We start from the raw sequence: 27465 nt of genomic DNA, 5'->3' as shown, positions 1-27465 counted from the left end.
ACCTTAATCCGCCTCTGGAGAGAGTGTGTGAATGTGAGAGATAGTGTGTTGGGGAAGTGTGTATGAAAGACAGCATGTTACGCTGTCTCTTTCAGAAAGCACTCAGGATCAGGAGCCTGAAGGCTTGTTCAGACTTCAGCAGCCACTGGCATCTCCCACTCTAGACCCAGAAAGAAAGCAGTACAGACAGGTTCCCCATTGTCTTACCACCCCAGGGCAGCGGAGACCGTGTACATGGGTGGGGGGAGGGACACTCCCCAACATCTGCCCCTTCTCCCCCCTCCACCCACTCTGCACAGAAGACAGATGCTCTCAGTCCCAAGCAGCTTGGCCAGGAGTGGCTCCAGAGGAGATGGGGACAGAAGCAGCAGTGACTGCACACGGCAGTGGAGCAACGTAGAGGAGGGGAACCCCTGCTCCAGCAGAGTCACCTGGTTGGCTGTCCAACTGCCCCCCTGCAGTTTGGGTCCCTCTGCCCTCTCCAGATGCTGCTGCTCGCCTGGCTGCCTCCTGGGGCCCAGCAGGCTCTTGGCGGTCAGGTGGGACTCAGGTACCAAACTGCACCAAGTGCCCTCTTGAGTAGGCCGCCACAGGCTGCTGCCGAGCCTGCCCACCCCTAAAGCTGGCCCTGCGTATGACTGTGAGTACTATGGCTAAAACCAGCAGGGGAGAAATACACAGAAATGTAGCAGGAAAAAATGCCAGCACTATGGCAACCAGCCTTCAGGCAAATATATAGAAACTTTATTAAACTCAACCATTATGCTAACGTGTACAGAGAAAGCAGAAAAGTGTCTGTATTAAGTACAGAAAAGGATTCCGTAAGTGAAATGGAAGAGCTGTTTCTAAGCTCAATAATGGAGGAGGCTAAAAACTCAAAAGAACAGCTAATTAAAATGTGCAGAAATGGCACTTACATGACATACAAAATAGACACTGGGGCACAAGTAAATGTAATAAGAGAAACTGAAATGGGCATATGTATGAAGTACATAAAAGTGGGTATGTTGAAAGAGTATGTGAAAGACTATAATGGAGGAACAATTCCAGAATTGGGGCAGTGCACATTGATACAAAGGGGAAATGATAAAACAAAAGAGTTTGTGGTGCTACACAGAGACAAACAACCAGTCTTTGGCCTACACGGATGTGAGTTCCTTGGTCTCATTAAGAGAATATATGCTACAGATAGACAGAATGACAACACAGAACTAGGTATGAAAGTATTAATAGGATTATATGAAAATGGATTCTCAGGAAATGGTGCCTCCTTATAACAAATAAGATACAGTTAAGAGATGATTTAGAACCTGTGGGATGTGCTACATGAAAAGTTCCACAAGTCTTAAGAAAGAGTCTAGAAGAAGAGCTGCAAAAGAAGAGAGCAAAAGGTATCATTCAGTGAATAGAAGAACCAACGGACTAGGTTCACTTCTAAGTAATCACAGAGAGGAAAGGAGGGGGACTATAGCTGTGAATGGACCCCAAAGAGCCGAACAAAACCATAAAAAGATAACACTTTAATTCCCTCACAAGAAACAAACTATTGTTAAGTATCAGAGGGGTAGCCGTGTTAGTCTGGATCTGTAAAAGCAGCAAAGAATCCTGTGGCACCTTATAGACTAACAGACGTTTTGCAGCATGAGCTTTTGTGGGTGAATTCGTCTTGCATCCGACGAAGTGGGTATTCACCCACGAAAGCTCATGCTGCAAAACGTCTGGTTAGTCTATAAGGTGCCACAGGATTCTAAACTATCGTTAGAGATGGCACGAGGCAAAATGTTCAACAAATTAGATGCATCAGCAGAATTCTGGCAGATCTCCTTAAACACTGGAGCTCCAAGAGCTGCACTTTCAACACACCATTTGGCAACTACAAAAGGTAGTTTTAGGAAGCAGTAATACTTTTGGCTCCAGAAGTATTCCACTGTACAATGAGACAGATGCTAGAGGGTCTATCAGGAGTGAAAGTGTACACTGATGACATAATAATTTGGGGTAACACTGCCATCGAGCATCAGGAATGACTGACAAGAGTGATGGAAATTGGGAGGGCTAATAATCGTAAACTGAATAAGGCCAAATATCAGGCGCATGCTTGGGGCAGCAAGCCATGGGGGGGCGCTCTGCCGGCACCGCGAGGGTGGCAGGGAGGCTGCCCTCGGCGGCTTGCCTGCGGAGGGTCCGCTGGTCCCACGGCTTCGGCGGACCTCCGAAGCCGCAGGACCAGTGGACCGTCCGCAGGCACGCCTGCGGGAGGCAGCCTGCCTGCCGTGCTTGGGGCAGCAAAATTCCTAGAGCCGCCCCTGCCAAATATCAATTTTAAATAAGGGGGAAAAATACTTGTGAGAGGGATTGACCTCAAAAGGAATTTTGCCTGATAAATCAAAGATTCAGAGAATACTGAACATACTGAGACCTGAAGATAAAAAGGGAATTTAAAGGCATGGCATGTTGAATTATGTCAGCAAGTTCATACTTAAGTATTCAGCTTGCACAACTCACCTAAGACATCTCCTCCACATCATCACCGAATGGGCATGAATGCCAGAGCATGAAAGAGAGTTCATTAATTCAAAGCACATTATGACATCAGCTCCACTGCTGAAATATTTTAACCCATTGAAAGACATCAAACTTTCCACAGATGCCTCAAAAGGAGGGCTGGGAACAGTACTATTTCAGTGTCATGGAACTGACTGGTTGCCAGCCTTGTATGCATCTAGGGCTATGAGAAGCCGTAGAGATGAAGTGCACACAAATTGGAAAAAAAAAAAGATACTAGGTCAAAGCAGAAACTGATCAACTACTGACTGCCATACACACACACACAAAAGACTTGCAGAAATACTATCCAGGATACACAAAACACGAATGTATAATGTGACCCTGGAGTTCCAACATGGAAGTCACTTAATAATGGCAGATACAGTCTCAAGACAATATGTTCCATCTCATAATGCACAGCCTGATGAACTCGAATAAGCAGTAAACGTACAAATGAACATGATAAAAGGGTCATGTGCTGTATCTCCAAGCATAAGGGATGAACTGGACACAGAAACAGCTAAAGATGAAAAGCTGCATGCAGTGATACAAGCTATACGTAAAGGAGAGGGGGGAAATATCAACACTTCCCATCTGCCCATTCCCACTATAAAAATGAGCTTTCGGTTATCTCAGGATTGCTTTTGAGAGGACAGATCACAGTTCCCGCAGTGATGAGCAGAAAAATATTGGAATGAATGCACAAAGAGAACAGATAATGGCCAAATTAAAAAGGAGAGCTAGAAAAGTTATATTCTAGTCACAGATGAATAGCGACATTAAAGAAGTGTTGAGCTGGGGGAGAACATATCAGAAGTACAGAGATTCCCAGCAGAAAGAACCAGTGATACCACATTAACAACTTGCAACTCCAGGGACAAAGTCAGAAATGACACGTTCTACCTGGGAAGACATAATCTCCTTATAATGGACTACTTTATCCATTTCCCAGAAGTAGTCACACTTGAAGATGTCACAGCAGCAACAGTTTTCAGGCACATTAAATCTGTATTGCACGTCATGGAATTCCAAGAATAGTAATAACTGACAACGTTCCACAGTTCAAGATAGGGATTTCCTGGACTTTGCTAAAATGTACAACTTTCATCATGAGACATCTAGTCCCAGATTCCTCAAACCAATGGATTAACGCAGTGTTTCCCAAATTTGGGATGCCGCTTGTGCAGGGAAAGCCCCTGGCGGGCCGGGCTGGTTTGTGCACCTGCCACGTCCGCAGGTCCGGCCGATCGCAGCTCCCACTGGCCGTGGTTCGCTGCTCAAGGCCAATGAGAGCTGCAGGAAGCGGTGGCCAGTACATCCCTTGGCCTGCGCTGCTTCCAGCAGCTCCCATTGGCCTGGAGCAGTGAACCGCGGCCAGTGGGAGCTGCGTACGTGGCAGATACACAAACTGGCCCGGCCCGCCAGGAGCTTTCCCTACACAAGTGGCATCCCAAGTTTGGGAAACACTGGATTAGCTGAATGTGGAGTATATATAGAGAAGAATTTGCTCAAAAAAAAAAAAAGCCATGAATGCAAGTGAAGATCCATATTTAGCACTACTCAGCTATACAGCTACACCTGCTGAACTGTGAAAAGTCATCCACTGCACTACTCTGCAACATATGTATAAATACTCAAATACCAGATACAGGACAAAAACGAAGAATGACTAAGGAGTCTGTGATAGTGATGAAAAGACCGGGACAGTACACACACAGACAAAATATTACAAGAAAGGAGAAAGATCTCTTTCACAGTTAAAAGAAAAAGACTGAGTGAGACTTTGTCAAGATGGGTGCTGGCCACTCAAAGCTACAGTGATCAAAGAGGAGTCACTTTGCTCAAACTCTGTGACCACAGATGAAAGCAAAATCTTATAAAGAAATTGTAAACATCTTCTTAACAACACCTGACAACTTGGCCAAGATAAGTGAAGTAAGAGAAGACATACAAGTTGAAAACAATTCACAAACTGACCCTGCTACTGACAATGAGTCTAAACTGTCTGCTACAGACAAGGACTCCCCTAAAAGGGTTTGCAGTACAGCAGATCAGAAAGGTTGCTGAAATGCCTTAAGAGACTGATCAATATATGTTAAGGTTGTGCTAAAGCAACCTGAAGGGTTGTTAAATTAGTTATTGTATTTGTTATAGTTTGTTAGTTTAAATTAATACTGTTTTCGTTCAATCAGCAATTTAGAAAGGGATCTAAAAAAAGAGAGGATGTGCTGTTGAATAAGTTCTCTGGGAAGTGTGGAGATGCCACACTTCCTGCACACTCTTCATGCAGTCTTTAGGATTTCCTGTGACATGCTCCCTGTTGGGACCAGAAACAAAGAAGCCCAGGTCAGGGCAGTTGTAGGCTGCAGCTACACAGAGGAGTAGACGTTTGTTACCTTATTCTGTAAATAGTTCCTGTTCATAATAAAGAGTTTATATAAGAGTCTTTTCATCATAAATATACTACATTGCCATTCAATTTATAAGTTCTCAGCCATTTTGAGGTTCCTTTAATATTAAACTTTTCTTCTTTATATTCAGGTGCCTCTCCCCCATTTAGCTACAGGTGGGTTTTTGTTGTTTTTAATTGTTTAGATTGCTGTTGGTCATGATTGTGCAGCAATGGTAACTGGGAACTCGTAGGAGAGCTCTTTAGGATATTCACTATGTATTCTAAAAATTCACCTACATATTATAATTTCCCCCACAGCTCAGTCAAAAGCCATTGATTGACCAGGCAAGTCATAGCAATTTTTTTTTTAAATTAAGGCTGCTTTAACTGCATCATTTTGAAAACAAACTAAGATCCTAGATAGAACTGAGAGAAGATTGGAATTTCTGAAGGAAATTCTGGTATTTTCATTTGTTTTCATCCCAAAATGGGACATAGTCAAAATATAAAAAGAAAAAAATTGTGGAATTAAAAGTTCTGGAAAATTTAAATTCAGGTATGTCAAAATGTTTTGTTTTGAGTCAATTAGATATTAAAGCACATCTGCCTAAGGTGCCATGGTGGTCATGGGAGTTATCGTTTGAGTGCCTTACGGCCTCATTTCTCACTAGGAGACAGGCTTCCTGCTTGAAATACATTTCCCATTTTGCTTTTTCTGCAAAATGTCAGCTGGCTAGCTGACTGACTGACGTTACTCAGAAGTTTGGAATGTCAGAAATAAATTGACAATGATGGATTAGCTGGCAAGAGAAATGGTCAAAAGTGCAATTTTTCACATGGATAGTGTGTGTGTGTGTGTGTAAAAATATATATCTACTATCTGTAAATGGAGTGCTACAAATCAGTAGTAGTCTTGATTTAAATAAGAATCAATATTAACACAAAATTAGCATACATATATTAGTGTCCATTCAATGACTGAATAAATAAAATTTCCTAGCGTGAATGACAGTACATTGTGTTATCTGCCAAGCTATTTGGTCAGTCCTCTGTTGTCATTACTTCTTCCTTTGAAGTATAGTCCCCTTTAATCAGCTATAATGAAATCAAGAAGATTTATCCAAAACTGATGTAACCCCATAGTATGGCTGGCAGGTGGTGTTCTAGGATTAACATGACCATTTCACCACTAGAAAGAACTAAGTATATTACATCAGCAATATAGTAAGTTTTCACCATCACATTGCAATTACACACTGGGATCTCCTACAAAGCACAATATTTTGAACATACCTAATTACTATACTAAAACTAAAAACTGTTTTCCTAAAAACTAATGACACCAATAGAAAACAAGACCCATAATGCTGTTCTTCCCCAAATAGAAAGCATAGACATAAAAATATTATAAAATTATATATTCTTAATTACTGAATCAGTAATTGGTGTTCAAACTGCTGAAAACTACATTAAGGCAATGTAAAAACTGCACAATTAAAATCACTACCAGGAACACAATCCATGGCAATGTTAACTTGGTTGAATTGCACATCCTGTACTTCATTACTTGCATTTAAAAACAAAAACATGGCATGAGACTTATTAAGCTTTCTGTTTTTTAAAAAGCAAAACCAGAAAATCCTATGTATGTGCAATATGGCCAAGTTAATTTTGTGGATGGAACCTTAATTTGCCATAAATTTCTCTGATGCAGGCTTTTTTTACTTGGTATTATCTGAATCATATATCTGAATCAACAGATCACCAAAAACAAACATCTCCTCTCCCCCAGAAAAAAACAAAACAACAAAAGTAAAGGCTTGATAATTATCTAACACATTTACCAGAAGAAATGTTTGACAGGAATATCTGGCTTTAAACATACATTTTAAATGTGAATGTTATTGTTCATCTTAAGAGGATTCGTTGTGTTTGCAAAAGAACAAATGAACCAGTAATGTCTATTTTAGCCATTTTAACAAAAATTAAAAATGACATGGCAACTTGGGCAGCAGTGACCATGAGAAGATCGAGTTGAGGATCCTGACAAAAGGAAGAAAGAAAAGCAGCAGGGAGCAGAATACGGACCCTGGACTTCAGAAAAGCAGACTTTGACTCCCTCAGGGGACTGATGGGCAGGATCCCCTGAAAGGCTAATATGAGAGGGAAAGGAGCCTAGGAGAGCTGGCTGTATTTTAAAGAAGCCTTATTGACGGTGCAGGAACAAACCATCCCAATGTGCAGAAAGAATAGCAAATATGCCAGGCAACCAGCTTGGCTTAACAGAGAAAACTTCAGTGAGCTTAAACACAAAAAGGAAGCTTACAAGAAGTGGAAAACTTGGACATATGACTAGGGAGGAGTATAAAAATATTGCTTGAGCATGCAGGGGTATAAATCAGGAAGGCCAAAGCACAACTGGAGTTGCAGGTAGCAAGGGATGTGAAGGGTAACAAGAAGGCTTTCTGCAGGTATGTTAGAAACAAGAAGGTGGTCAGGGAAAGTGTGAGACCCTTACTGAACGGGGGAGGCAATCTAATGACAGATGATGTGAATAAAGCTGAAATATTCAATGCTTTTTTTGCCTCGGTCTTCACAGACAAGGTCAGCTCCCAGACTGCTGCACTGGGCAGCACAGTATGGGGAGGAGGTGAGCAGCCCTCAGTGGCGAAAGAACAGGTTAAGGACTATTTAGAAAAACTGGACATGCACAAGTCCATGGGTCCAGATCTAATGCATCCAACGGTGCTGAGGGAGTTGACAGATGTGACTGCAGAGCCATTGGCCATTACCTTTGAAAACTTGTGGCAATCGGGGGAGTCCCAGATGATTGGGAAAAGGCAAATATAGTACCCATCTTTAAAAAATGGAAGAAGAAGAATCCGGGGAACTACAGACCAGCCAGCCTCACCTCAGTCCCTGGAAAAATCATGGAGCAGGTCCTCAAGGAATACATTTTGAAGCACTTGGAGGAAAGGAAGGTGATCAGGAACAGTCAATATGGATTCACCAAGGGCAAGTCATTCCTGACCAACCTGACTGCCTTCTATGATGAGATAACTGGCTCTGTGGATAAGGGGAAAAGCGGTGAACGTGATATATCTTGATGTTAGCAAAGCTTTTGATATGGTCTCCCATGGTATTCTTGACAGCAAGTTAAGAGTATGGATTGGATGAATGGACTATAAGGTGGATAGAAAGCTGGCTAGATTGTTGGGCTCAACGGGTAGTGATCAATGGCTCGATGCCTAGTTGGCAGCCAATATCAAGTAGAGTGCCCCAGGGGTCAGTCCTGTGGCCGGTTTTGTTCAACATCTTCATTAATGCTCTGGATGATGGGATGGACTGCACCTCCGCAAGTTCACGGATGACACTAAGCTGGGGGGAGAGGTAGATATGCTGGAAGGTAGGGATAGGGTCCAGAGTGACCTAGACAAATTGGAGGATTGAGCCAAAAGAAATCTGATGAGGTTCAACAAGGATAAGTGCAGAGTCCTGCACTTAGAATGGAAGAATCCCATGCACTGCTACAGGCTGGGGACCAACTTGCTAAGCGGCAGTTCTGCAGAAAAGGAACTGGGATTACAGAGAATGAGAAGCTGGATATGAGTCAACAGTGTGTCCTTGTTGCTAAGAACGCTGTCATAAATAAACAGATCAGGGTTAAGGTCTCTTTTCCCTGGAAAGGGTTAACAAGCTCAGTAACCTGAGAAACATCTGATCAGAGGACCAATCAAGGGACAGAATAATTTCAAATCTCTGTGGAGGGAAGCCTTTGTCTGTGTTCCTTGTTGGCTCTGTGCTTTCTTTGGATCTAAGAGAGGCCAGTCATGTCTCCAAGTTCTCCTGGAGTAGTTCCTACTATCCAATAGTGAGTATTAATTAGAAAGGCGGATTAGTCTTATAATTTGATTTCTACATTTGCAATTGTGTGTTTGCTATAGAATTTCTTTAATTCTGTACTGTTATTGCTTTTACTGAGAAAGAAAGGAGGGGGGATTCTCTCCAGAGATTGATAAGTTTAGACTCTGTGTATTGTTCCATCTGGGTATTACAGAGACAGTTACTTTCTTTTTATTCTTTAATAAATCTTTTCTGTTAAGGACTTGGTTAATCTTTCCTTGGGTGAATTCTCAGGGAAAGGGGAGGAGGGAGGCATCCCTCTGTAGTTGAATTCCGGTATCTCTCCTAGGAAAAGGGAGGGGGGAGGAAGCAGGGGGGAATGGTTTATTTTTCCTGGGTGTAAGAACTCCATGGATTTGGGGCTCTTGGGATCCCCAAGGATTTTGGGGAAGGACTGTGTCCCAATACACGTACATTATTGGGTGGTGGCAGCTTTTACCAGATCTAAACTAGAATTTAAGTTTAGAAGAATCCATGCAGGTCCCCACCTTGTGAACCCAACAGCTCCAAGTGGGGGTGAGACCTATGACAAAGGCTAATGGCATATTGGGCTGGATTACTAGGAGCATTGCCAGCAGATGGAGGGAAGTGATTATTCCCCTCTATTTGGCACTGTTGAGACCACATCTGGAGTATTGTGTTCAGTTTTGCTCCTCCCTTTCCCTCCAGATAGGATGTGGACATATTGGAGAGAGTCCAGCGAAGGGCAACAAAAATGATTAGAGGGCTGGGGTGCATGACTTACGAGGAGAGGCTGAGGAAACCGGGCTTGTTTTGTCTGCAGAAGAGAAGAATGAGGGGGAGATTTGATAGCAGCCTTCAACTAACTGAAGGGGGGTTCCAAAGAGGATGGAGCTAGGCTGTTCTCAGCGGTGGCAGATGACAGAACAAGAAGCAATGTCTTAAGTTGCAGTGGGGGAGGTTTAGGATGGATATTAGGACACACTATTTCACTAGGAGGGTAGTGAAGCACTGGAATGGGTTACCTAGGGAAGTGGTGGAATCTCCATCCTTAGAGGTTTTTAAAGCCTGGCTTGACAAAGCCCTGACTGGGATGATTTAGTTGGGGTTGGTCTTGCTTTGAGCAGAGGGTTGGGCGAAATGACCTCCTGAGGTCTTCTATGAGCTTGGAATTTTAAAGTTAATATGAAATACTAAGTTTCACTAACTGTGCTGCAAGACCAATCTGCCTAGCTAACCTATAAGCAATTTTAAATGGGATGTGGAAAAGAAAGACAATGTGTTTGTGACTTTTTTATTTTACTCTTTCTGATGTATAAAGAAGAAACAAAATCTTGAAAGAATTCATACACACATTAGAAATTCAAGACTTGTCTACCCTATTCTCACTTGAAGTCTATATGGATGACTAGAGAACTGGTTTAACATCACCAGTACACAAAGTGAAATCTGAACAATTGGGAGAAAGGGTTTTTAGTCAGTCAGTTTTAAACTAGTTGTTTTTGTTAATACCTGTTTAATTCAAAGGTGGTGGCAAACAGTTGGGAAGAAAAATGTCCTTGTTAAAAATACAAACTTCATCATCCCTGTAATTAAGGGCTAAGACACTCCAGTCCTCTGGTTGTCCAAGTAGAGGAGAGACTTGTTTTTCCTCAAATTTCAGCAAAACACAAGTATGGGAAAAAACAACAACAAAACACACAAACAAACCCACCAAAAACAACAACATAAAAAAGCAACAGCTCACCTCCACATCTTTCAAGTGCTGTGAATACATCATAAAGAAGCAAAAAAAGTGACAGTCTCAATTTTCCCCCTCATTCCCTACTACAAATTATTTAATTGGTTTGGAAAATGACAAGTTGCCATGAACATTTCACTAGCAGAGATACAAATGAGAGGTCTACAGGGACTGTTAAAAGTGCACAATTAAATTATTTCTACTCAGCCCCTATCCATCCAACCATACGTCATCTGTTTGGCTAGAGGATTCCTTTAAATAGGGGTGACCAGGAGAGTCACAATGGAAAAAATAGTTATATTCAGCCAGGGCTGGCACCAGCACAGCAAGCGGCTTCTTTTTTTTTTTTTTTTCCTCGCAGCTTGGGGCGGCAAAAACGCTGAAGCCAGCCCTGTATTCAGAATTTTTGGCAAAAAATAGCATCAAACTATAGTAGATTACTTTTGGCCTAATTGAATGAAAGCACATTTTGATGCCACTATCAAAGCTTTATTTTTCCACTGGCTCATCAAACCACATACTACTGTGTCTTTATTAATATGGGCTAGTCTATGTTAAATAAATTTGACCATTAATTATGAACCCTGATAAAAAAACAATTATGTTACAGCACAAATCTTCATAAATTTTACAGTGCTATTGTATTTTAAATTCCTTAAAATATCTTGCCTCTTATAAAACAAACCCTTGAGCCAGATGTTTCAGACAGTTTGCACAGTTAAAGAAAATGATGATTCAAATGAAATTTCTCACCCAAATCAGCTCAGAAATGAGGCCAAACCCTTTGAAAAGGAACAAATGCCAAGTTCTGCTCTTCATGACAAACACTGTGGAGCTGCAGGTCAGGATCCGCAGCCCCAACCAGCCTGGGTGTCCATGCAATAGGTTTTGGCCACTACCTCAGGATATGGAGGAGAATGGTGGATGTGGCCTGCTGCTCCCCAATACACAGGGTTATGGTTGACTCACTTCACACTATATGGAAACCCACTCTCCATGCCCAGAGCCCACCTTTCTAGGGTGAGCTGCTGCAATAGCGTAGCTAGTGGGGTGCAGGGGAAGCAGCTGCTTCCACTTAGCACATTTTCAAAAAATCCACTCTCCATGCCCACAGCCCACCTTTCTAGGGTGAGCTCACTGAGCTGCACAGAACTCCAACCGACACAGGAAAAGTCCACCTGCATAGGGTCTCTTGTTTTTATCTTGCATGTCACTGCAGAAAGTTGTAAGCTGTTTTGGGCCACATGTGCCCACGTAGAGAGCATCAGAATTTGGTCCTACAGAATGAATTTGCTTCATACAAAAACACAATAACAAATATACAGACAGGAGGTTAAATAGGATCAGTACATGGGGGAAACTATGCATATTTAGTGCTTACATGTAGCATGACAGGCATATCACAGTGGGGCAGGACCTTGCCAGAAACTCCCTTTTTCAGCCATTGTAGATGAGATATCACCAAGACAACATTACTTGGTGTCCAAAGCAGGTGCACACAAACCTCCACATTCTCCTCTTGTCAATGAAATCTATAGATTAGCACCACAGTTAGCCTCAAAAGAGAGGGTAATTACAAAACGTAGGCTAGATTTAGGGATTTAAATCAAGGAACAATAAAGGCCCAGATTGGAGAACTGCATAGTATATGACTTTTGCAAGTCTACCAGGAAAATTTGCATACACATAAAACAATTGTTCACAGCCTAAGGGCTATAAGGTAATGAAAAGAAACATAATATAATGCAACGTAAGAAAATAACTACCTTCAATGCTCTGTGGACCCACTAGATTCATAGCCTGGTGTGCTGGATATTCTACTCGGGGTCTGGCAATGCCCAATTGTTCCATAACCCCATGAAGGAGTCTTTGAATATCTGCTTCGGAAACTCTATCTGGGGTCCTAGGACTGTGACTAGAAGCCAAAGCCAATCCAAATGCTAGCAAAAATACCATGTTATAAAGCAACGTAGTTGTCATTCTGATGGCCATTTTTAACCTGTGAAAATAAAATACATTAAATAGATGATAAATGATAAAGTGAGTAAAATACTGACTGCATATCTCAAATAACTTGTTAGGTCAGCTTCCATTATCAGCTAAAAGAATTTTTCAAATAGGGAGGTGAAATTTTGGGGGAGAAAATTGTGGGAGTCAGTAAACTTAATTTCTGCATAGCATTGATTCATAGCATTTATTAATTACCTTTCTGCCATAATAAAACAAAATGGACTCACTGATTCACTTGGAAAACTGAAAGGTTAAAAATTAGCTAGGTAAAGTTAGAATGTGTGGTTCTTCCTTCTCCCCTGGTTTAATTTAGTATTTTAAAGTATGTCATAAAGCTACGGTGGGAATACTAGGAATTGCTCCGTTTTGTGCTGTGCTTTTCAAACTTTACTCTTCCACTTGCTCTAAGAAATGAAATACTCACCGTTTTTTTAAAAAATGGGTTGTATAACATTTTTACCTCCCTCACAGATTGACAACCCATCACACACGCTCCCTCTCTCTCTCTCTTCATTTCTCCCCATCTAGAGCAAACAGGCTTCATTTATTCCACTTGAATACGTTTCACCAAATGGCTGCTCTGCCCGCATGAGACAGGCACAGAATCCAGTAATGTCATTCTCTTTATAAGACTACGTTTTAAACAACCTGTTTGTCCTTTTTGGTCAGCTGCTGTCATAGGAAAATGGATTTATTAGTGTATTGGTTATGTTAATGAAAGTCTATATTATATACTTGCCCTGATTTTTCAAACCAGAGACTTAAAGTTCTGTTTCTCCCTTTATGGTATTTTTTCCCTAATATAATAATGCACAGTAAAATGGCCTTGAGCCCTGAGGTAATAATGGCAGAGAAATCCCACCTAAAAAAAATTGGAAAGAGAGAGAAATTCTCCTCCTCCCTGTGTGTGGCTCCAGAATGCCTCACATCCCTGCTCTGTCACTTGATCGCCAGGAGAGCTTCACTCCACTCACTAGCAACAACCTTGGGCATTTGAAAGAAAAACTGGATCCTTTCAGGCTACTAGATAGATAAGGGGTAAGCTCCTGTGTGTGTGTGTCTGTCACGCACGCACAGCCTGTGCCCCTCCTCTCCGGCCCCAGTAGAATCCTGAACTTAAAACGGCCCCGAAAGCCCTCGCGGATCGTTCCCTGTGCGCAGCGCTAACCCCATCCGCAGGGCTGAGCAGCATCGGGGTAGGAAACACCTGCCCCTCCCCCGCGCCCCACCCAACCCTTTCAGCCCGCTCCTCTGCCTGCAAGCAGCCCTGGGGGCCGCCCCGGCTGAGGCACAGGCGAGGTGCGCGGCACTCACCGCCCGGCGCTGGGGAAGGCAGCTCTCGCTGGGCAGCTGTGGGGTGGCACCGGCTGACTGAGGCGCCGAGCAGAAGGAGGCGGTGGCCTGTGCTGTGACCATCCATGCGCAGTCCCAGCCCCCTTCCCCCGTCCCTGCGGCAGGTGCGGGGGGAAGGTTGCCATGTCAGCAGCATCCATTTCAGCGAGAAGCTGCCGCACAGGGACATAGCAGGGCCAATCGGCTCCCTCTACACACACACACGGCAGCCTAGGCACCAAGCACCCTCTGTATACACCACAGTGTGTGTGGGTCACGCAGGCCAGACATACAAGAGCTGACCTCCCCCAGCTACCCACCCAACACGGTGAAGTGTGCATATAGTTCATATATACACCCACACACAATGTGCATTCATTCAGTCACACACATACCACACACACACACACCGACTGCATGGTGCAAAAAACACAAACCAGTCGGTGCAAATCTGGAGATAGGTAACATATCCATGATATGAAGCAAATAAAAAGGAAGTTAGATGCATTATACAACAGGATATTTCTTGATTAGTACCAAAGGAAATGGCAGAAACCCAAGATTGCTTAAATCTTAACTGGACAAATCAGAGTAGATCTCAGTCCTGCAGTGGGGAGGGAGTACATGGTGTGATTGAGAGTTTTCCACAGCCAATTTATGTGGGTCTATAGTATTTTGCATGTAATGGCATTAAATGTCATGTGAAATTAGTGCATTAATTCTAATAGAATCCTACAAAACTCCATGTGAAATGGAAAATTTGAAGGAGAATGGTAATTTGGCAGAGTGAATGTAGAAGTGTCCTTATATTTGTGGAGTATTCTGGATATTGAGATAAGAAAGGCCTTTGGGGTGAGGGAGGGTATTATCATAGCCCCTAGAGCCTTCGCTGGAGGTCCTTATTTGCCTGGCCAGCTACCACCCCTTGATAGCTACCTTAGACTAGCTGAGAGCATGAAACAATGTTGCCACAGGCAAAGACTCTGGCAGTCGCGTTGTGAAGGTTTATGCCAATCAGCCTCCATAACTGGAGGCACGGCATGAATTTGGTTCAGTTCACAAACCTTCTCACAGGTGGTGAAGTAGGCATCTATATCTCCCTCCCTCCCTCCTGGAATGAGGCCAACAATTTAGCCCCTATTGTCCCTGCAAGGTAGGCACCCCAATGGTCTCTCCCCACTTACCATTCTCTGTTGTCTCTGTCATAGGTTTCTCCCCCACTTGGAGCTTTTGGGTTCACAAGATGGGGACCTGCATGGACTCCCCTAAACTAAAATCCTAGTTTAGATCTGGTAAAAGCTGCCACCACCCAATAATGTACGTGTATTGGGACACAGTCCTTCCTCAAAATCCTTGGGGATCCCAAGAGCCCCAAATCCATGGAGTTCTTACACTTAGGAGAATTAAACCATTCTCCCCTGCTTCCTCCCCCCTCCCTTCTCCTAGGAGAGATACTGGGATTCAACTACAGAGGGATGCCGTCCTCCTCCCTCCTCCCCTTTCCCTGAGAATTCACCCAAGGAAAGATCAACCAAGTCCTTAACAGAAAAGATTTATTAAAGAATAAAAAGAAAGTAAACTGTCTCTGTAATACCAAGATGGAACAATACACAGGGTCTAAACTTATCAATCTCTGGAGAGAATCCCCCCTCCTTTCTTTCTCAGTAAAAGCAATAACAGTACAGAATTAAAGAAATTCTATAGCAAAACACACAATTGCAAATATAGAAAGCAACTCAAAAGACTAATCCGCCTTTTTAACTAATACTTACTATACTGGATGGTAGGAAATACTCCAGGAGAACTTGGAGACATGTCTGGCCTCTCTTAGATTCAAAGAGAGAACACAGAACAAACAAGGAACACAGACAAAGGCTTCCCTCCACAGAGATTTAAAATTATCTTGTCCCTTGATTGGTCCTCTGGTCAGGTGTTTCTCAGGTTACTGAGCTTGTTAACCCTTTCCAGGTAAAAGAGACCTTAACCCTGATCTGTTTATTTATGACAGTCTCTCATTCCTCTGCTTCTCCATGTGCAGTTCAAGTTGTTGCTGCTCTTCATTATCCTTGTTCGTTTTCCCACTCTCTGGTAGTAACCAGGGCCTCAATCTCCAGACTCTGCTTCTCTACATAGAGCCTCTCTGCATTTAGCTTTAGCCTTTGCCACTCCAACACCAGAGATGGGGAACTGGCCCATGCAGATACCCGGCTGCTGTGGCTAGTAGCTACTGTTCTTGGGCTCTCTTAGACGCCTGCCTGGGTGTGGACCTCAGCTCTAGGCCCAATCATCCTGCTTCAGCCATGCAATCAGATGTGCCTTAACTTCACAGTGCTTAGCCCTCTCACCCACACAGCTCAGCTGTGTCCTTCTTAGGGAGGTGGGTATAGGCCATTTTCTTGCTATTTCCTCTGTTTTTAGTGCTGCGAGTCACTTATTGCAAAATACGCTTGGTACATTAAGTAACCAGCCTTTGCTTCCAGTCACATATCCACAGGGTCTAGTCCAGTGGAGGTTCCCAAACTTTAACAACCTGTGAACCCCTTTCACTAAAATGTCACGTCTCGCGAATCCCCTCCTAAAAAATGAACATATCCAGAGATTTTCTCCTTTACCTGAGTATAAACTATAAAAGCAGTGATCTTGGAAATATGAAATTTGTTTATGACATGCTTATTGCATACTATTTATTATTTATCATTACAGTATTTTTATTACATTATGAAAACGGCAACACTCTTCCAAGATCTCACTTTGTATCACTTTGAATAAGCCTGGTGTAAGACAAGGCTCCTATGTTTCATCAAGGAGTATCAGATGTGAAATGGCATGAAGGTATTTAAGAAGCCAACTCAAATTGTACCTCCTACACAAGCATTCAGGTCTTGAGCAGTCCAGGCAAACAACGCATGTTATAACAAAGCTTAAACTTGTTCTTCATAATTTTTAAAAACAGTAGTAGCTGCCTATTTCATTTTAAAAACAGCAAAAAATATCCACCCCCCTTTCCATTTCTTATAAGGAGTCTTAAAGTTTAAATCTCCTCAGTGTGATAGATATGCTTGCTTTGATCTGCTTAGTTCTTGGAAGTCCAGGGGCTCCGGGCTGCTGGCCCAGTGCTGCCTCGGGTCCCTAGGGACAGCTCTGTCTGCCGTTAGAGAATTTTTTCCCCCCAAGGGCTCCCTGTAACATTTCACGAACCCATTTGGGAACCACTGATCTAGTCTATACCTCAGCCTGTCACCAGTCTCTTGGGAGCGACCCCTTTAACGTGTCAGGCCTCAAGGACCTACACTGTTCTATAGGGGCAGGACTGGGGCCTCCAAGACTCAGACTGGATCTTTGGTGCCAGAGATCCTTGTTTCTCTCTGTGGCTCCCTGCAGATAATCCAGACTCCTGCAGGAGGGTTATGCTGTACCCCTTCAATGCTCCCAGTATTTACAGCAACACAAGCAGCCATTCCAAAACAAGGTAACTATTTATTAGTCACCCAGCACACTGAACCTGGAAGTCCTTAGGTTAGCAAAGAGAGGCAGCAGTTATGCCACAGCCTATCCAATCCAAGCTGCGGTGGACTCCATCTCTCACTTTGGCTCCTTGGCCCCTGTGCCCAGATCAGAGCTTCCAGCCTCTTCCAGAAGCCTATTCTTTATCATCCCCTGGTCACAGTTCAGTCCTTTTCTCCCCTAGGTTGGGCCATATTGAGTTCACATTTCCTCCCTTCCCCCCACCCCAAGCTTCCTGCTATTATCATTATCATCATCAGCGATCCCTCGATTCAACGATGATCTCTACCATGGATTTACATATGGGGCCTGTGATGACTCAGGTATCTGATCCTGGAACCACAGATCTGCCCGCAGTAGGAACAGACATTTCCCTAATGGGCCAGCTGCCTGCTGGGAGAAAGTTCTCTTTTTTCTTCCTTCTCTCTCTTTTCAGCTTTGAAGGCAAGGCGCTTCTCCTGGAAGAAGGCCACTGCCTGATGGAGGACGTGGCGCCATTGGGATCGGTTGGTGGCTTACTCCTCCCAGCTTGTGATGTCCACATCAGTTTTCTTGAGATATGCTACAAAGACACACTAAAAGCGTTTCCTCTGACAACCATGGGATTTCTGACCATGTGTGAGCTGAGAGTTGAGGAGTTGTTTTGGGAGGCAAGAGTCTGGCATCTGCACACAATGTCCAGCCCAGCAGAAATGGTGCATGAGAATCATTGCTTCAATGCTGGTGACTTTGGCTTCACTGAGGATGCTGATGTTAGTGCAGCAATCTTCCCACTTGATGTGAAGAATCTTCTGGAGGCATCATTGGTGGTACCTCTCCAGCCTCTTGAGGACCTGTCGATAGGTCACTCAGGTTTCGCATCCATAAAGGAGTGTAGGAATAACAATTGTCTTATACAGCTGGATCTTGGTGTCCTGCCGTAGATCCTGTCATTGACTGTCAATTCATAAATCATTGGAGCTTGCATTGTCTCTTTGGATCCCTTGCTGATCTGGATCGGTTTCAGCCAGTTCCTTAACAACTCAAAGGAAGATCTCATTCATTCCCACTCGTCTGCCCTGACAGAAGCACATTTAGGGAGGGCAGGGGTGCACCTGCCCCCCCCCCAGAGTTTTGTACCAGAGGTCTGTTTGTAGCCCATGCCCCAGCTCGAGCTCTTACCTGCAGCACAGTGCAGCAAGACCCCTCCTCCAGAAGCTGGGGTTCTCCAGCTACTGCCACTGCAGTCAGTTTCCTCTGCTGCGCTAGCTCACCCACTACGCCTGCTCATCTGCCTCCACCAATCAGCTGCTGAGATGATACGGAGTGACTTAACTGGCCTGGGGCAAAGAGAAGGGGGTTGGTCCCTGGGAGAGGCAATGACCAAGGCCTCTGCAGGTGGGGAAGGCAAGGAAGGGGTCAATCAGCATGGGAGCAGGAGCACAGGGGCCCCAGTGGTGGTGGGAAGAACACAGGGCCCCCAGGCTCGGGGAGGGGAGTCATTCTCCAGGAAAAGGGAGAGGTGAGGGCATACAGCTGGCCCCTGAGGGAGGGAGTAATGAGTGTGAGAGGTGCAGCTGAGGGGGAACAGTTCCTGGGGCTAGGATCCTCAGGGAGTGGGGAGCTAGGAGCAGGTAAGTGGGTCTTGGAGTCAGTTTACCCTCATAGACTTTAAGGTCAGAAGGGACCATTATGATCATCTAGTCTGACCTCTCAAAGAAGCAGGGAGCACCCCCCACTTCTCTTTGAGAAGACACTGGGGCCAGACCTTTCTGGTCGAGAGCCACCATGGCCAGCAGTGGTTGCAGCTTCAAGGACAGGTGTGTGTCCATGCTGTGCTTCAACTTCTGCCAGCAGGTGCTGAGCTTGCGGGGGATGAAGGCTGTGCTACAGGCCAATACAAAGATTGACCTGTAATCCACTGACATCCTACACCCAGGTAAATCCCCTTCAGCTACCACCAGTGGGCATCTCAACAGCTGACTAATGTTACAGTAGCCCCTAAAGATCTTAATCAGTAGTCCTCCATTGTGCTAGACACCATACAACCATTAAGGTGGCCCAGTTCCTGCCCCACAGATGTCAATCTAATCCTTATAATTCCCTATGGTAGGCAGGCAGACAGGCAAGTATAATTATTCCCATTTTACAGCAATAGGAACCAAGGCACAGCATCCAAACAGAAAATGGTACTTTAAAAAAAAAAACATATATATATACAAACTGACTAACAAACAAGACTTTTTTTCTCAATTTTAAAATGAGGAATTTTCTTGGTGTTTTGTTTTAAATATTCCCCCGTGAGAACTACAAAATCACTGTAGGATTGTGCTTAAGAGCCTTCTGGAAAGTAACTAGCCTTTAAACAGAAGTGAAAGTGACTTGAAAGTGTCAGTTTTGATCCTGTTTACAGTCAGTTTCTAATCTATTATTATTTGTAGTAGGGTAACATGCCTAGAGCCCCAGCTAGGTGCAGTATAAACTCAGAGGCCTTTCCCTGGTAGGATGTATCCAAAAGTTAAATGAGCTATTCCAGTCTTGGTGAACTGCAAAAAGTAAGTAGCCTAAATGATAGAAAGTAATCTAGATTCTTCTACAATTGTTGTATTCAAGAGTTAGTAAAAATATACCTATTACAATTTTAAATCTAACCAGTGTCCCTTAAAAGTGACTTGCCACAAGATGTCAGAAAAAAACATGTTAATATTAAAGCAGGAAAGGATCATATCCCTGATCCCTATTCTGCTACTCTATCCTCAAGACTGCACTCTCCTAGCTAATTGCTTAGCAGTAGTTACAAGCACCAGGACCTGTTTGTTAAGGCACAGCAGGAGCTACACTGGAAGGTATTTGAGCTAGAGAGATTATGTGAAACTTACTAGTCATACAGTTATGACTCCCTCTGAAAACAGCATACAAGATGTGGCACTGTAGTGGAAACACTGGAAGCTATTTCACACCATCAGCTAGCAGAGCAAAGGGCTTGATGGAAAGGCTAAAGAGCTATTCCTTTCGGTTGAGGGTCTTGGTTTTGGAAAAATATTCAAGATTTTGCATAGCGCTTCAGAAGAACTGCAACATGAAAACCTAAATTTATCAAGTGCCATGGAATTAGTAGGAAGAAATACTGCTGCTTTTCAACAAATGAGAACATCTGAGAACCAATGGAAGGAGTTGTGAAGCTAAAATCATTGCCAAGGAACTTGAAATTGTTATTCCAGGTCAGGAAGTCGCAACTGCTGAGCACAGCAGTACAAAAGACCATCTAAAATAATATCCTTCAAGCTGGCCTTGTTTTTTGTTTCTAGTACACTGGGCCTGTCATCTACAGATGGTCCCAAGAGCACTCAAGAATCTATAATATGATTTCTACTATCCTGTTCTGGACAGAATTCTTGCTGAGCTTGATAGATGATTCACCTCCAACTGGAGTTTGCTTTCTGCACTGCTTGTGACCCAGAGTGAAAATTTTCTTGATTATGAGAAACTGAAAATAATTGCAGATTCACGAGGCACCTAATTTTGGTGATCTGGATAGAGACTTCAAAGTTGCCAAGAAGCACATTGTGCATGCACACACACAAGTACTTCAACTTTTGAATTCTGGAATGTTCTCAATGACTTACCAAGGGGTTACCAGCCTGCTGTGTACTGTAGATAGTGGGGTGAACCATCCAGTTTCTACAGCATCAAATGAGAGGTACTTCTCTGTGCTCAAGAGAGTAAAAGACTACTTAAGATCCACAATGGGAGATAGGCACTTAAGCGACTTGCTAATTTTAGCCTGTGAATGTGAAGCTTCAAAACACTTAGATAGCAACAAGACCATTGACAGTTTTGTCAAGATGAGACCACAGTATTATCCATTGTTTTAGCTTGTCTGAAGTGTTGTTTTCAATAATTTATTTACCTTTAAACATATCTGGAACAAATTTACAGTCTAATTCTTCTCTTCACAATTTGGAACATAAGCCATTTAAAAATACAATTGCAGGAGTAAAAAGATTTTAAGCAGATTTTATTTCTCTGCTAAAGATAGCGTACAAAGTATCAAAGCTGTGTTTCTGATATCTATGTTAAGGCTCTAAAATGGATACCTTGAGGCTAGGGATTAAGAATATCTTGCTGTATTATCTCCTGATTGTTCTAAACTGAAGTTAAAATTTAGAGTTTTCCAGTGCCTAAGTAGCCCCTGGAATCACAGTTAAAGTTGCCCCTGTACCAAAATCTGAAATGGCACCGAGAGCAAACAATCCTTTTTCCCCACCAGGCAGCAATACAATGTGTAGAAAACTGAAGCACACAGACTTTGTAAAAGTATCATAAAAAGTTCCCACTTCACCACATCTGGGTTTTATCATCTTCAGTGTGCCAAATACAGTTTAATGGCGCCCAGCAAAGCAATAAATTGCCCGTAAGCAGCATCTGGCTGAGTAGGACACAGAAAAGGCCTAGAGCTAGATAAAGCAAAAGAGGCTGGGAGAAGCAACAATATTTGTGGCAAATTTGAATATCTGTCCCTTTGAATGTGCAGGTACCAGATTTGTTACATGTAGCCAGGGTGTTGCAACTCTTTTAAAAATCTATCCAGAAGCAGATGAAAAAGCTGGCACTTTACCAGATGTCCCTCAATGGCTGCCTGTGAGTCTGAGTGAAATCTAAGGCCTGGTCTACACTGGGGTTGGGGGGAAATACGAGAATAGCGTAGCTGAAGTCGACATATCTTAGATCAAATTAAAATTACTTACTTCATGTCCTCGCGGCGCTGGATCGATGGCCGCCGCTCCCCAGTCAACTTTGCTTCCGCCTCTCACACTGCTGGAGTTCAGCAGTCGACAGGAGAGCGATTTATCGTGTCTACACTATATGTGATAAATTGATCCCCGATAGATCGATCGCCGATCTGGGCAATTAAAAACCACTAAGCAGGCTAGTGCTAGCTGACTCAGGTTCAGGGGTGGTTTAACTGCAGTGTAGACATTTGGGCTCAGGCTGGAGCCCATGCTCTAGGACCCTGCAAGGTGGAACAGTCCTGTAGCTCAGGCTGCAGCCTGAACATCTACACTGCAGTAAAACAACCACTTAAGCCTGAGTCCCTTAGCCTGAGTCAGTTAGCACAGGCCAACCCCATATGTCTAACTGGGGTGCAGACATACCCTAAGAAGTTGAGGGCTCTGTAGGATAGAACTCAAGGGCCTGAAACTTAGGTACTTGACCATATACTTCTTGGGCCATAGCTTTCTCTTGCGCTTGTGAGTACTTACTTGTGCTCCAGCCATCTTGCTATAAAAGAGTGTGCTGCTAGGGCAGTCAATATAAAGGCTATTTAGCTTTGGACCTCACTCCTCTCCATAAGCTAAAAGAGCCCAAATCTGTTGAAGTTTAGAACACAGTGAGAAGCATATCTATTCTCCCTGGCTTTTAGAGAGAGCACAGCATTAGGAGAATGAGGACTTTTCATGGCCTATTTTCTGCCAGGCTTTTGGTGGTCAGAAGTTTGGTGAAAATGATGGAGTTGTAAAGATTGTGTTTTTAAGTATAGTCAAGAGGATGTAGAACCCTGGATAGGACTTTAAAAAAAAAAAAAAGTACACAGAAACTATGACACTGTCTCAAATGCCCTTAGTCTTTTTTTCTCTAGGATATGGAATCAGTGTGATAGAAAGAACATTCACAAACAACGGACAAAAAAAGCTTTTAGACTCAAAGCCAAGCACATACCAAAATCTCTTAAATTCTGCCAGCAAACACGCTACACATACAGAAATCAGTAATGGAAAAGTTTCAAGTTTTTACTCTTAAATAATTTTACAACAAATATGACAGACGTAAACAGTTTAATGCTAAGATAGATGTAAACATCTGTTTGTGCAAATGAACTTTTAACAGTATGGCTTTTTACTTTTGTCTTCCATTATTTCAGTGACAGTGTACTTTAATCTACTTTTGCATCATATGATTAGCTACATAAAATTGCTCTAGAAAAAAATTAATAGCCTCATACATGCTATTAACTTATTATTTTACAGCTTGACTGCAAAATGAAGATATCAGGTAAACAGAACACACCCATGCTGCCAAGTACATGTACAAAGATTTTTAAATACTTCAGTATCTAATTGCATATTTGTTTTCCATATGCTCAACTATTTCTCCAATTTGTGTGCACGCATATTTAGATGGGTGCATTTTTTTCTATGCAGATATATTCCTATCTAGTGGGAAAAACACCACAGGTACCCTGACTTACACCAAAAGCAATATATACCCTGGCCACACAGGAATTGGAGCAATAGTGAAGTCTACACTGATACTGAAGTTTGAACACTGACAAGTCTCTTTTTGACTGTAGTGTTTTAACACATTTAGAGAATTAAGACAAGTACAGTAAATGGAAAAGTTTCACGTTTTGATGGTCAGCAATAAGCCATTTTGCTTTTGGATGTGTTGGTTTTGTTTTTAAATATCTAGTAATTGTCTCTTAAAGAAATACTACTACTCTCTTGACTGGAAGCGGCAAGATTTTGAAATGCTTCAGGCTTGCCTGCTATTTCTAAAAAGATCTGACTCAGTGTCTGAGATAGCGATACATAACCTATTGTAACTTATTTGTATACGTTTTTAAACTAGATTTTTCTAATTTTAAAAAATCTAGTCAAAATTAAAATGAGCAGCTGACTAGTAATCATAAGAAGCTAAAGTAAATGGAAAAATCCCTAATATCATACAGAGAATAAAGTTTACTTGTACAAGTTAAAAAGAAAAAAATCCTATTTTACAAAAAAGCAGAACTAAGAATCACATACAGACAATTTTCTCAAAAAGAATGTTAAGGTAGTTCTAGAACAATTAAGTCAATAGTCAAATTAGTACTTATAAGTCTACAGGTTTAGCAGTTGGCAGGAGTTTTGCTTTTGATATTGGATTCTTTGGAGATCCCCTGTATCGAGCCTTTTCTTTTCCTGTAGCACTTTTCCTGAGGGTACTTTTATCTGGTGTAGCAATCGGAATGTTTATACTCGAGTTCATTTTTACAGCAGGTTTCGGTGCTTCATGATTGGTTAGATCTTCTAGAACAGATTTTGATGGGTTACCAATAGTCACTTTCTGTTTGCAGATTCTAACTGTTTTCACAGAAGCATCAGCCTGCTCTAGCGGATTTATCAATTTTGAAGATTTGCATGCCAAGTCTAGTTCAGATAATGTAGAAACTTGTGTGTGTGTAGTTTCACAATAGAGCAATGAAACTGTGGAATTCTTTGAGAACTTTTCTGTACAGGAGGATAGTGCAGTATCATAGCTTACTGATTTAACAAGAGGAGAACAAACATCACCAGGTTTTGCCAACTTACAGCTTACAGATTGTCTGTTAGAGTCTAAGAGGGAGTTTATCCTTCTTACAGACTGGCGGACAGGAGTACGTTGAAACTTAAGAGGTGGTTTAGTTTTGCTTGCAGAACATGGATCGTTTAATGAAAGTTTGTTGAACCAGTGTACATGGTCAGAAACCTTTCCATGGTCAGAAACTGGTAAAGTTTTAGGTACAGTATTATCATAACCTCCAGTCTGCAAGTTCTGTTTGCCAGGTCTGTTTCTAGACTCCAACAACTTCGAGACAGGGAGCTCCCTGGCAGCAGGAGGCTCAGTATTATCTTTTTCTGAATTACGGGATTTCAGCTCGTAATCTTCAGCAACTCTTTCTGACTGTTCCAGTTCCTCACCCTCTTTTCTTCTGAGGGAATCTATTTTCTTTAAATTATCTTTTGAATAACTGTTCTGAAAAGTCAATCTGTCCTCTCTGGACATTACCTGAGGCATACTAAATTCTGGTTCATCTTCCGTGCCCAATTTGTGTGTGTGAAGTTCAATCTCGATAGGATTTTGGAAGCAAGTTTCCTCCACAACCTTGATTTCATCTTTACTTGATTGATATTTGTTAGTGGCATAAGATTTATTAGCAAACTGGTTAAACTGATCCTTGGATTTTTCAGCTGCAGTTTCAACAAGGTCCTTCTCTGGACTAACCCCTGTCAGACAGGGAGTTTCAGTTAACTTTTCTTCTATTAAATCTGATACAGAAGACTTTGCATCATCTATTAAATTTTGAAGATTGCTTCCAGATTCAGAAAATGCTTTTTTAATTTTAAATAATGTTTCTGTAGTCAAGTTATTCTCATCCTCCCTTAGACTATTATCTTGCTTATGATTTGCAGTAGTGGACCTGAAGTCATCTGGAATGGCAGGTGGCTTTCCAACTACAAGACCAGGTTCTGAAAAACAGCCTTCTGTTTCAAGATATCCCATCAGACTTGCCTCATTGTTGCTGGTGCCATGAGAATCTGTAATACTGGGTCCATTCCAAGACATTCGGTAATTTGCTTTATCACATTTTGGAGTTAGCAAGTTCTCCTCCGACTTGCTCATTATTTGTGAACCTTGAAATAAGTTTGATAGAATTATTTGTTTAAAATATTGGTTAGCCTTAGTATTCATAGAACATTAACTAAACCAGACAAAAAAACTCTTGCCGACAACTAAAGTTATTAAAACATTAAGAGTTTAAAGGCCATGCCATTTACTGAAATTGAGACATATTATTTTCTTTCAAAGAGATGAAAGTCCTTCATAAACAGGTTACAATATTAAAGAGAGCAATTAGGTTCAAATGTCAAAGAAGCAAGGCATGATATAATGCAAATATTAGTTTTTATAGATTAAAAAACTGGTCTCTAAATAGCTAATATAAATTATCTGTTGCTTCCTAAGAACCTTTAATATTGTCTAACTGCTTTTCACTTTACCAGCTCACTTTCAGTGCTTTCAATAACTAAAGATATCAAAACAATCATTAGGCTTTTAAGCTATCCTTACCCCCACAAAAATACAAGCTCTCTTTTTTTAGTTATATTCAGCAAGTATTGCAAGACATTTACCTTTCTTTGAGAATTTTTCACTGACACATGTGCTGAAAAGTGTATCTGTCTTTACAGATTCAACTCTGTTTTCCAAGTCTTGTTGACTTGCAAGTCGCCGGCCAATATTTTCAGATCCTTTACCAACTGGACATCCAGTTAAAACATTCTTGGGGGGGAGGAAAAAAAGAAAACTAATCTTAATCTTTTTAAAAAGCTGAACATGGGGAAGTCATTTACATCTTGTTACTTTCTAGGCCTTTTTCATTTTGACATCTGCAATTCAGGAAATACTTTTCCAATTTGCAGCAACTGCTAAAAGTGAACTTCTTAAATATTAATTAAAAAATTTTTAGTAAGTCAGACCTGATTTTACAGTTCTGGACCGTATAGTATACGGAACTCTCTACACTTTTCCTTAAATATTAATTGGTCTTTCTTGAAAATAATATACGTCCAAAAAAGGTTTTCAAAATTTTCTCTTTAGCAGATCCCTAAAAAAATTTCAAATGGAGGTGCAGACCCCTTTGGAAATCTTAGGCTTAGTCTGCAGACAATAGGCGGAAAACCACTGCCATAGAATAAGCTACAAGAAAGATTAATAGGATAGTAGAAGTGTACTTACTACATCTTTGCTGCTTTTTCCCAGACTAAATTTCAGACGTAATGACCTGCGAACCATTTCTTTTCGGCTAATCTTTGGAGAGAAGCAACCAGTTTTTCCTGATTCAACCCTGAAAAGTTGATTTATTTTATTATTTTTTTTAAAAGTGCATGGAAAGATAAATTCAGTATATTCCTTTCTTTACAATTTATATTCTTCTACACCCTTTATTTTGAACTTTTAGTGCAATAGTGCTCTGCAGTAGTGCTTCACAGAAAGAAATCTGGTAAGCATAAATACAATAATTTAAAATACTAGAAAAAGGACCAATGAGGTTCTATTTAAAATACTGTGTAAAGTTCTGACACTAACAAGGTGATGCTCAAGAAATTGAACAAGTACAAAGAGCAAATAGAGTAATACAAAAAAACTCCAAGATCTTTATTAGGGCTGTCAAGCGATTAAAAAAAATTAACTGCACTGGTAAATAGAATACCATTTATTTTAAATATTTGTGGATGTTTACTATATTTTCAAATATATTAATTTCAGTTACAACATAGAATACAAAATGTACAGT

General features: G+C 41.9%; 1 protein-coding gene across 4 annotated transcripts in view; it reads right to left on the bottom strand.

Annotated features, from left to right (window-relative positions):
- Nucleotides 1-27465, bottom strand: part of LOC123369846 (neuroendocrine protein 7B2) — a 75248-nt gene that overhangs the window by 34517 nt on the left and 13266 nt on the right. For 2 of the 4 annotated variants that reach the window (XM_045015865.1, XM_045015866.1), the window contains 3 exons: nucleotides 26907-27015; nucleotides 26303-26450; nucleotides 23159-25804 (listed from right to left, as the gene is read on the bottom strand). In XM_045015865.1, coding sequence (XP_044871800.1) covers nucleotides 24243-25804; nucleotides 26303-26450; nucleotides 26907-27015 — 1819 coding nt within the window. In that variant the 3' untranslated portion in view covers nucleotides 23159-24242. Of the gene's footprint in view, nucleotides 1-12310; nucleotides 12544-13416; nucleotides 13499-13868; nucleotides 25805-26302; nucleotides 26451-26906; nucleotides 27016-27465 lie in introns of those variants that run through there. The other 2 variants (XM_045015868.1, XM_045015867.1) reach the window with 2 other exon arrangements.

Source organism: Mauremys mutica, chromosome 4 (genome assembly GCF_020497125.1).
Source record: "Mauremys mutica isolate MM-2020 ecotype Southern chromosome 4, ASM2049712v1, whole genome shotgun sequence".
Classification (NCBI taxonomy): domain Eukaryota; kingdom Metazoa; phylum Chordata; order Testudines; family Geoemydidae; genus Mauremys; species Mauremys mutica.
The sequence above is the reverse complement of the archived record's forward strand: the minus strand, read 5'-3'. Positions and strand labels throughout refer to the sequence as shown.